The sequence below is a fragment of the Poecilia latipinna genome, unplaced genomic scaffold (assembly GCF_001443285.1).
Source record: "Poecilia latipinna isolate Pla-1442-1.1 unplaced genomic scaffold, P_latipinna-1.0 Scaffold995, whole genome shotgun sequence".
NCBI lineage: Eukaryota > Metazoa > Chordata > Actinopteri > Cyprinodontiformes > Poeciliidae > Poecilia > Poecilia latipinna.
The window spans coordinates 158375-169419 of record NW_015113611.1 but is presented as its reverse complement, the minus strand read 5'-3'; the positions used below and the strand labels follow the sequence as shown (position 1 = coordinate 169419).

The following is an 11045-nucleotide window of genomic DNA, read 5'->3' as shown; positions in this document are numbered from 1 at the left end:
CCCTCCCTCCTTCCTTCCTTCTCGTCCTCATGCTCCTTTCCATTCCTCTCCACAGCCATCAGGACCGTCCTCCTTCCCTTTCCTCCACTCTGCTTGGTTATGTAATGCACCGTCGTTCCCGGTGCCTAACTGCTGGAGACCTAGCGGAAGGCTGCCGTCTCTGGTGATTCCTTCCTGCACATCTACTGAGACAAGAGACTCGGGCTGCACTCGCTTCTCTGCAGACGGCTAGATCTTGGATTTTCCTCTCTCCTCTGGAATATTCCTCAGCAGACTCAATCCGTGGACCTGTCTGTTCTCCCCTGTGCTGGCTGCCAGCGACACGCCACCAGCTCACCCGACAGACATGGTGCAAAGCGCTGGCACAGGGGCTTCACATTCCAATGACACCCCCAGAAATGAAGGCAGCAGCAGCATCAAGCTGAGTATGTGCGGGTTTATGGAGACCCTGTGGAAGAAGGGAGCGGGTTTCTGTGGCAGAGTTTAGGCAGAGCAAGGTAGCCGAACTCAGAAGACTGAGCAGACAAAGAAAGATGAGCAGAGTATGTGAGGGGCTGAGATGGAGTAGGTGAGACCCCTGCTGCCAGAGTCTCAGCCTGCTGACTGGAACTCCACAGAGACTAGTGAGGGTGAAGGAGCAGAGAGGAAGGTGGGGGGCGAAGGGGTTTTGCAGCTGGTGCTGAGGAACATGGGAATTTGTCGTGGATCCGTTTCTGTTTCTGCCTCCTCTCCCCCGTCACCGAGGCGATAACAACACACACCCAGTCGCTCCCTGTTTACCCCTCTGTCGCTGCCTGGAGCAGCTTCACACAAACATCTCTTCTCTGAGGTCCCAAACAGCATGCCGGATGATGCTTTGTACGTGAAACGCCTTAAGGTAAGCTGCTTTCCCAATTATTTGAATTAATTTTCAAGGACAGCAGTAAAGTTGTGCCAAAAATGATAAGGAGGCATTAAATATAACAAAGAAAAACTAATCCTGAGCAGCTCCTTTGCTCACACAAAAAATGACAATGTAGTGGAACCATTACCAGAATGACAGGAAATTACTCTGTGTAACAGAAAGTTTCTAGATTTGTTGAGAACAGCTATCTTTGATCAACTGGAGGATGTTAATCAGTAACAGCCAGCTATGCAGGCTTCTAATTCGGCATGGGGGAAACCCACTGGGAGAGCGTTACTACACACTTCCAGTGCGTTAAAGCTTTCAATCTGAAGGTTGGTCATAGCATCATTTAACTCAGGACCTTCATGGAGTGAATTTTCCACAAATGAGATCACCGTTGTTGATTCCTTCTTTGATCCCTCTGTCATGCCATACATCCTTATGTGTTTTTGCATCCAGAGCGACTCTCCAGATCCAGTCATTTGTCCCCCCAGCTTAGTGTGTAGCTTTAGCATAGCCGTGATGACTTCTTTCATGGTCTGGATCCTGTCTTCCCAATACACCCTGTCATCTCGTCAATTGTGGTATTCGCCTTTACAATTTCTTCTATTGTTGTCTCTAATTGTTCTTTATTTTCTTGGTCAAATCCTTTTAGTTCTCTCAGAATCAGTTCCAAGTCTGTCATTTCTTGACACAGTGCCCCGTTTGTTAGCTTGAACCTGTTAGAGGCGTCCCTGTCTGTCACCCATCGGACCTCAGTCGGCGTTTAATGCTCGAAGTGGTGATATAATTTTCATCCTCTTTTTAACGCTTTATCAGAGTAGGTTTGCTTGGTTTATATGGGGAATTTTTCTCGTTACTCTGGTTCAACCTTGAACTTTCTCATTATGTGGCCATCTTGGTGGTGGTCCAAGCTGGAAGTCACCGCTTTAAAGCTTTCATCCCAGAGTCTGTGCCGACATTAAATTCCAGTTGTTCCAGATCAGAAACACCAGGATTCAGAACATAATTTCAGCCTTTTTCGGTTTCAAACTAAGCAGTGCCGTTCTGTGTCTAACATGGCCTCCATAAATTTCTCTTATCCCAGGTCAGGTGAGCTACAGGACCATGGGCACTACCGTCATCACGCTGGACGATGTGCGGGCGCTGGAGGCCAAGGAGGAGCAGGAGGAGTCCATCTTGGCCATGCTGGGCATTGTTGGCACTTTCCTCAACCTCTTTGTGATAGTTTTTGTTTACATTTACACCACGGTGTGAGGATGGAATCCCATGACTGGATAACACTGATCAATGATGAGACGTTAGGAAAAACTGCAGCCTGACATGGACACCTGTCCCAGATCAAGATGGAGGAAACGACAGGAAGTGGCTGAAGATGACAAAGAGGAAGCCATATTGCCACATCATATGTTTGAGCTGGAGAGATAACGAAGGGCTTAAAGGGAATGCGAGACGAGTTACGTGAAGAAAGGGAGTCCCCCCGAAACAAACGCTTTCTGGCTACCGGCATCTGGGACTGTTGGGCCAATGAGGATGACTCTGGTGCCATGATTCCACTGAACTCAGTTTAATTCTACAGTCGTCTTCCTCTACAGCGCAGAGTGAAACCTGGAGGAGTGATTGGTCAGGCCCACTCTACCAGCACCGCTCCTCACTTCCTGAACTCCCCGCACACACGCTCACACACACACACAAAACACATGGCATTCAGGAAAACTCCTGCTACACCTCTACATCCTGAAGAAGATGGATTTCTAAAATATAATAATAAAATAAACTACTGTTCTTGGGTTAAAAAAAAACATTTCCAAGATATAAAAGTTCACACATGGAGCTATTTTTGTAAAAGGACATCTTTACAGAGGGTAAGAATTTAGGGGAAAGATAAGATTGTGATAAAAAAAAGTAACTTACGTATTAAAATACGAGCAAACTTATGCTGTATTTTTGTTCATATTCATAAAAGATGAAGGATGTGTCCAGAAACCCTTACAGAAAAGAGGTTTTTTTTTTTCCTTCTACTTTTTAAGAGTCAGTTTCTGTAACTTTTTCTCCATTTTACCAATGCTGTTTTTATGACTACCTGAATAAAGTCGACATGTACACATCAATGATGCAGTTTACTAAATAAACCACAACCATTGGTTTGATGGCTGGCCTAAGCTTTGCTGGTAACAGAGAAAGGTGGGTGAGCAGTGGGCAGTTCACTTCTGACCTGGTTAGGTTTGATGGACTTTGGCTGAATTTGGAGGGAAACATTCATTCATTTCATTCAACCTTTATTCAACCAGGTAAACCATTTAGAACAAGTTCTTACTTCTTGAAATAAGAGGAAACAAGGGATGGACTGACAGTTGGAACACTATAAACAACATTGTGCACATTTTAGAGAAGGAGAAATTAAGATGCAACCTATGATTAGGCCTGTCACGATAACAAATTTTGCTGAGCGATTTATTGTCTAAAAAATTATTGCGATAAACGATAATATTGACTAAGAATGCATGTGATTTCCTGCTATGGCAGAAAATATAGTGTTTCTGCTATGACAGAAACACTATATTTTCAAAACAACACATAATACTGGAATTGATAAACTAAACAAAAACAATCAAAAACAAAAATAAAATTGATTCTCAGTCTCCATTAACAAAAAACTTACTTAAATAAAAACTAAACAACATAAAGCCAACGTGGAAATAAATACTGCATTCAACCAAAAGAGTGCAGATTATAAAGTCTGTATACTATATTGGCCTTCAGTAATCACTAGATTTAAATAGAGAAGATGGGCACATCCGACTACCTAATGCAATAGTTCACACTACACGATTTTTTGCCCCTATTTTCCCCTTATGACAATCTTAGATCGTTGGCCGATCTAAGATTGTTGCTGGTGATTTCGTATCCGATCATCCTGCAGTGTGTGATGTGTTACGGTGGATTGTGTGGCCACTCCGATCTAAATCAGGGGTTTTCCCCGACCGAGTTTAACGCTGAATGTGACAGGTAGCCAATCAGAAAGCTGGATTCTCGTCCTGCTTTCTGAGGGGAAATTACGGAGGGGAATCTGAAACAGCTGACACGGCAACACGAAGTCCAGCAACATCGGAGATGATTTGTGGAAACAACATTAATATTTATTCAGCATTTCGCGCAAAGAATGTAGAAATGACAAGGGGAGGAGTTGGAGCCAAATTGCTACCGCAGTTGATAAACCCGGTAATGTTTCAGCTGTTCTTCGTTAACGTGACATAAATAAGTTATAATGATTTTCACTCAGTCGGGACTTTACGCTGACTCTAGCCACATGCATCACAGGTAGATTCTAGTAAAGCATTGATTAATGCCTGATCTTAAAATTAGTTCACTGGACTTGTAGCCATTATCTTGCGCCCATGTGGCTGAACACCACCTGGCACTATCGAACCCGATAGAACCATTATACCTAGGATTTCTGTCGGCTAATGTGTCTCAGGTTTTGAAAATGGGCCGACAATCGGCCGACAACTCGTGTCATGTGCGGTGGACATTACACAAAGGAAATAGGAAGGGAGGGTCAGTGTCATCAACAGCAAGAAAAAAAGGCAGAAAGAGACGATAAAGCCGATAATTAAAATGAGGTCGATAGGTTTAATTTATCGTGTGATTAATTGATATATCGTTTATCGCGACAGGCCTACCTATGATTTTAAAAACTATGATAATGACTTCTAGTGCCTTTATTCATTTAGTAAAGGAATCCCCAACTCAAGCTCAAAGGACGAATTGGTATAAATTAAAGTAAATCCATAGGAATAGCATGTGTGTATGGCGTGAACAGGTGCTGCAGGACTCCAACAACACGCCTATGAGGTAGGAAGTCACAAAGTTTGTTGGAATTTGTATAAAAGCTGGTTTAAAGACAGGCCTGGAGCAGGATGGAGGGGGTTATGTGCAAGTACAGACAATATCAAATGTGTGAATCAAGCCCAGAAGTACAGAAGACCCTGTGAAGATGATGCTGAAGCTGCTTAGTACTGAGATGAACTGTTAGTCCAACAGCAGCAGAGTAAACAGATCCCAGTTTGCAAACAGACTCAACCAGAATACAGAAGCTCAGTTTTAGACAGTCACCAGGCTCATCTCTACAGAAATCAAGTCAGCACATGACAGACAGGTAGAGCTGCCCACTGTGCTCCAGTCCACCATGAGGCGGGGACTGGACAAAGCAAAGGAAAGAAACGAGGGATTACCAGAGCATGTGCTACATACAGCACCACATCAATAAGCTTCAACTTCACAGCATTTACCATACTGCTTATCTGCCTTTCACCTGGAAAAACAGCCCTGTCCATAATCCATATTCTACACAACAGCAGCAGTTAATTACTAAGAACACAATCAAATTCTCATTTAATTCACAAATTAAAAAAATAAAATAAAATTCTGCTCTGGTCTGTTTGCAAAAATTTCTGCATCACCAATGTAGAAATTGAAAGAATCACAAAAAGAAAAACATGAAATCAGGCCATTTCTATTCAGAACATACCAGAATGTAGACAGCGAGATTCCCCTGTTAGTGATCACTGCAACTCCAACCCAGAATTGGGTTCTTAAGCCACAGAGCATCAAAGGACAAATGTTAACAGATCTCTATGCCAAATATAATCAGTCTTAGAAGAACCATCTGAAAATTACGTCTCAAGCCATTGTCCTTTTATCAGATATACAATTAAAGACAAATAAAAAACCTATTTCAATTATCACACTTTGATGAATTTGAAATGTAATTCGTTTTGCAAAAAAACAGCAATGTTGATGTTCACATATATTGCTGTGTAACCACAACCATTTCTGAAATGTGGGGTAGAAAGAAGAGCTCGATCACATGGGCATCCCTGCCCCACGCTGTTGTCTATCTAGGTGTTTATTTGGAGAGACATGGCGCCTACCTGAGTCGTTGCGCAAGTAGGAGGACATGGCAGGGATGAGGCAGGACTGGCTGAGCAGCTCCTGTAGCACTGCCGGCAGAGCTGAGCTGTTCTGGGCTCTGCTGTCTGCAGAGGCATCTGTGCCGTGGCTGCTGGAGCCCGCCGGGTTGATGTAGCTGGCCAGAACCTGGTGGATGCAACACAACAAGTATTCCATTTAGCTTCAAAACAGCACCTTAGTTAACATCTTACATGTGTCGTTTATCCCGGGTCCCCCCCCCCCCCCCCACCCACCAACACAGGGTTTCCCGCAGGGTATTTTAAGCCTGGTGGGCCTCCAGGCTTTACTTTCTCACCCACCAGGATTTGTATTGTGTTTATTTTCAATAGGGTTTTTGATACACCAGTAATGTATTTCTATTGACCACATAATTGAGCAATTTGTCATTCTGAAAATAATTTAATGGAAACATGTCAATTTAGAAAGAAATTCTCATTTTACAATAAGTTTTGGGTGTGTATTTGGGTGTAAGACATAAATGCAGCCTGAGCTGAGGAATGTGAGAGCATCCCTAAACCACCTAGCACACTTTTACACAGATAGGCTACAGACCCAACAAGAAAGCTCTTCCAGTACCAACAGCCATTGCAAGACAATAATCCTCACATTATGACTAAAAAAAAAAAATCTAAAAACACAGGTGAGCAGAGGGAAGTTGATGTTTACCTGGAGCAGACAGGTGACATGTTCCTCCTCTAACCTCTGCTTGGTAAGGGCCTGCTCCACATCCCAGCCTGAAGCTGTAGAGCCGGTACCAAAACCAGTTCCTTTAGCCCAGTACAGCTGCTGCTCCTCACTAGTCCCACCACTGTGACAACTGGACATCTGCGGCTGCAAACACACAGACACACACACAGAAAATTAAACTATACAAACAGGTGGAGGATTTATTTATATTCCCTTTCCATTAACCAAGTTTCCTCCTACGTTACTGACCAATGAAATTTAACACTATTTATTCCACACTTTTGTGCAAAGTTGTATAATTTCAAGGCTGACTTAGTCTTGTTTTGACTCCTATTGATCACTGAACCTGTTGGCTTTATATTAATCCAGGCAGAACAACATGATTGTCCCCAATCCAAATCCTGTTCAGTAATGTTCTGCTGGGCAACCAGAACTTGTTCGGTTCATTTATTCACTCTTGCAGTCCCTGCTTTAGTCAAGCAAATGTGAACTATATATCTTTAACACAGCTTGCTGTGGTTAATTGAAACACTGTTTCTCTAAGCTAGATAAGCATTTATTATGATTATCAGTTTTTCAAGAAATACTCCAAACATCAAAGGTTAATTTAGTCAGAAATTAACCACACAAATAGACTCAGGTAAAAAAAAAAAAGGTTCCTCTCCACTAAAAGTTCATCACCCACTTTTAGTACATTTATACCTAAGCAAAGATGTAAACAGGGCTTTGAGCCACATTTAACAACTGAAAGATCAGAGACAGTGAGATTCTGGGAAACTTGCCTATGAAACTTAGCAACATCTATTCACCAAGACCTCATACAATGATTAAATGCAGCTCATACAGAGCTGAACTTAATAGGTGTGGGGCTCAGTGGGGGCCTACCTCAGAGACGTTGCTGCTGGCGTTGGGGTTTCGAGGGGCATGGTGGCTCAGAGCTGACAAACAGGCCAGGATTAGGTGAATGGCGCCAATCTCTAAAGCCATGCGGCGCAGCAGTACTCCATCATCAGTGGTCAAAGGTGTGCTGCTGAACAACGCTCGAAGGACATGGAATGGCAGGGTGGGCAACACGTTGGCAGAGGGGGACTGCAGGATGTGACCTAAGAGAAGATCAGACCAAAAACTTCCGTAAAAAAGTTGACCAGAGTTTTATTCAGAGCTTTAGGTGATGAGTGAAGGCTCTGGGTGTCTGCATGGCTGCTCAACTCTGCAGCAGGAAAATGTTTTCAGACTTACTGCCCTCTCCGTCGTCCGTGACGCCCAGCACCAGACGCAGCAGACACTGCGCGTGCTTCCTCTCTTTCAGCAACACCTCAGCGTACCCCGGCAGGCGCAGGAACAGGCCGAACGCTGCCAGCGAGTGGGCCGGAATGGGCGACATGGACTGCACCGAGGATGAAGATGAGGAGGAGGAGGACTGAGACTGCTGCTTGTTCACAGGCGGCGGTTCTGCAGCAGCAGACTCGGGGGCTTCGTACACCAGCTCGCCTGACTGCTCGATGGTCACCCATTCAAACTGGTCGCTGTCTTTAGATTTCTCCTGGCTGGATGCTGGGATCAGCGGGGCGCTGACCTGAGAGGAGGACCCAGCAGAGCAGAAACTGAGCAGCGGTCTCAGCACATGACTCATCACTGCATGTGGACTAATGCAGAGTCAACGGATTTACTGCACAAAGGAACTATTATCTTTGATTTCACAGACCAATTTTCTACAACTTCTTAGAAGAACTTCAGCTAAGATGAACACTGATGGGTATCTTTTTGTCAGACTTTAACTCACCTGCTGAATGACATCGGGGTAGAGCATGGGCAGTCGCTCTGCAATCAAGGCCAGCCCCCCCATGCCAGCAAAGACCTGCAGCGGTGACTGGATGGGGTTGGTCTCCAGCAGGGACTCGTCAGTTGCAGCATCCAGACATTCTTCGCTGGCCATCATTGGTTCATCCTCAGGACAGCTGTTGAGCATGTCGCAGTGGTCCACTGCAGCAGGACAACACAGAGGTCATCTTCACAAAACCCCTGCAACCTATCCATGTATTCTACCTCACACGTCTACTACTAGTCAGAAAATCATTTGTAGAAGTTTTATATTTCATCTTAAAACAAGGCTGAAGAGTAGAGAGGTTTAGGAGTTGCTGACATTAGAAAAACATCACGTGATGGAAATATTGTCAAGTATTTAATATTGTTTGTTGATGCGGTTTATGTTTTGTTGTTACCAAGCCACCAGGTGAGGTGAACTTTCAAAATAAAAGTAAAACAACCCTAAGAGATCATGTAGTGGTAATATCCACTGTGTGGATTGTGTTGAGTCTGTTTTTAGAAATCTATATGGAGAAGAGCGTCGCTGCAGATTCTCCACTGCTGATAATGTCAAAACATTGATATTAAAGATTAATCTGACCTTGTGTGGCCACATGAGTCTGCAAAACCCCATCTAAATATAAGCACACGTAGCCACATCTGTTCTGGATGCCAGCGAGTCTAGCCCCGTTACAATCTGTCCCCACCAAACGTCCTTCAGTCTCTTCAATTAAGAGATGTAAATCTTAAGATGTAAATGTTGCACGGAAGCAAGGAATACAAATATCCAACTATCGCAGGACTACACGGGCATGTAGTCTAGCTAGCAGAGGAATATGGAGACTTTTTTCTGGAACATACCTAAATCAGCATGAATTGATATTGCAACTTACAAAAAACATTATTAGTTACAAAAGTAACTAAAACCATCTGATGTAGTTGCAGTATGATTTGGTCCAAAAACAGATCAGTGAAAAGAAGAGAACAGGTTTTTAGGAAACTAGCTTCACCTGCTATTGTTTTCGTTCTTTACATCACCCTGCCGGTGGAACTAGAGACCAGCATGGATTTAATCATTATTTACTAACATGCATTGGCTGATTTTTCAGAATAGATTGTTCTGAATCGAACTCAGGTCACATTACTGCAGAAATTGTAAATGGGAGCAGCAGAGGTTCTCCTGTACCTTTTTCAGTGCGAAGCCTCTTGAAGGAATCAGTCTTAGAAAGGCCAGGGTCAGAGATGACCTTGGAGCCCAGCTTGACGGTCAGGTTGATGGACTGGTATCCCTGTGGCATCTTACGGTCATACAGGAGAGTCAGCAGCTGAGCCAGGGTCATCTCAGGGGGGAGGGGCTGACCTGAAAGCAACGGCACCAGAGATATCAGAGATGAGCTCTGACTGCATTCAGGCCAACCGTCAGCAGGAGCCTGCAGTACCTGGAAGAAGCTTGTGGTAAAGATGGAAGACGGGCACGCTGATGGTTTTGGCTGAAGGGTCCACACCAGATGAAGAGGTCAGCTTGTCGCTCACAATGCGACCCCGTCTTGACGGAGGTCGTGGAGGGGTCAGAAGAGCTCGCTTGGACTGGGATTTTAAACCTAATGAGAGGGATGGACACCCTGGATGAATTTAGTGATAGACACACCGACTAATAACTATTTCAAAGTAGATACAGCCTTTTCTTCATTTAAGGAATGCACCAAAGTACCTGACGCTACAACAACACTGTAGTTGTCCTGGAAGCCGTTGTCTGCCTTCATCTTCTCCTTTTCCTCATGATTCTTCTTCTCCTTGTCCTCCTTCTGCTCACTGATCAGCTTTGCTGTAATGCTGGGAGTGTCTGGATTGATGGAGAGAGAAAAAAAGAAAGGAATGTTTTGCCTCCCAGACTCTTCTACAATTCAGCAGCAGCAGTGGTGTATCAGGTTTCCCATCAAGTCCTTCAGGGTGTCAAGAGGTGAAGCATTAATCATGCACCCAGCTCACTAAAAGCTAACGGGTCATATTGCAGCAGAGGTGACCTTGCCGTCTACAGAGCATCCACTCAGCGGCAGAGCTATTGTCTTGGAAGCAGGAGGTTGAATAATTAAAGCTGGATTCCTCAGAGGTGAAAGGTGAAAGTTTTCTGCAACGGTAGACGGCAACAGAAATGCATTGTTTCACGTCAAATGAAAATGACCTGAAAGCTTAGATTAAAAGTGGAAATGTGATGTGACCTAACAGACATTTTAAACACCATGGCAACAGCATCTGAAATACTCTGCATAAATAAACCTGCTCCAATTATGGGATAGAAACAATGTAGGAAGAAAACAGCTGATTTTCTGAGCTAAAGGGAAATTATTTGAGATCTCTTGGACCAGGTTTGGTCTTTTCTTTTCTTTTCCAAAGCTTTTTAAAAGGATCCATGAGTAGTTGTAACAATACACTTTATTTGAGAAATGTTTATTTTAGACGTAAAAACTATACAGTAATAATACTGTAGGTTGTTTAGGTTTTATAAATTTTAATAAAATATTGTCACACGAATGTCGCCATGTTGTTCACGCTCCAATGCATTCTGGGTAAATGACATATAATGGGTCCAACTGCGCTAGATCCGTCCAGCCAAAACAACGATGAGTAACGCTTTTTTAATTTGAACTGGAGCGCATTGAAATCAAGTGGAATTGTCGGAATCACAAGAGGT

At 43.8% G+C, this 11045-nt stretch overlaps 1 protein-coding gene and 1 long non-coding RNA gene across 3 annotated transcripts in view; one reads left to right on the top strand and one right to left on the bottom strand.

Moving 5' to 3' along the window:
* birc6 (baculoviral IAP repeat containing 6) overlaps positions 1–11045 on the bottom strand; it is a 78611-nt gene that overhangs the window by 22035 nt on the left and 45531 nt on the right. For both annotated transcript variants that reach the window (XM_015050500.1, XM_015050501.1), the window contains exons 57-64: positions 10065–10196; positions 9793–9954; positions 9540–9713; positions 8331–8530; positions 7787–8123; positions 7433–7650; positions 6527–6691; positions 5821–5986 (exon numbers count right to left, since the gene is read on the bottom strand). In XM_015050500.1, coding sequence (XP_014905986.1) covers positions 5821–5986; positions 6527–6691; positions 7433–7650; positions 7787–8123; positions 8331–8530; positions 9540–9713; positions 9793–9954; positions 10065–10196 — 1554 coding nt within the window. The remainder of the gene's footprint in view (positions 1–5820; positions 5987–6526; positions 6692–7432; positions 7651–7786; positions 8124–8330; positions 8531–9539; positions 9714–9792; positions 9955–10064; positions 10197–11045) is intronic.
* LOC106958548 (uncharacterized) lies at positions 50–2995 on the top strand. The gene is made up of 2 exons (XR_001427174.1): positions 50–877; positions 1974–2995. It is a non-coding gene; the product is annotated as an uncharacterized LOC106958548 (long non-coding RNA).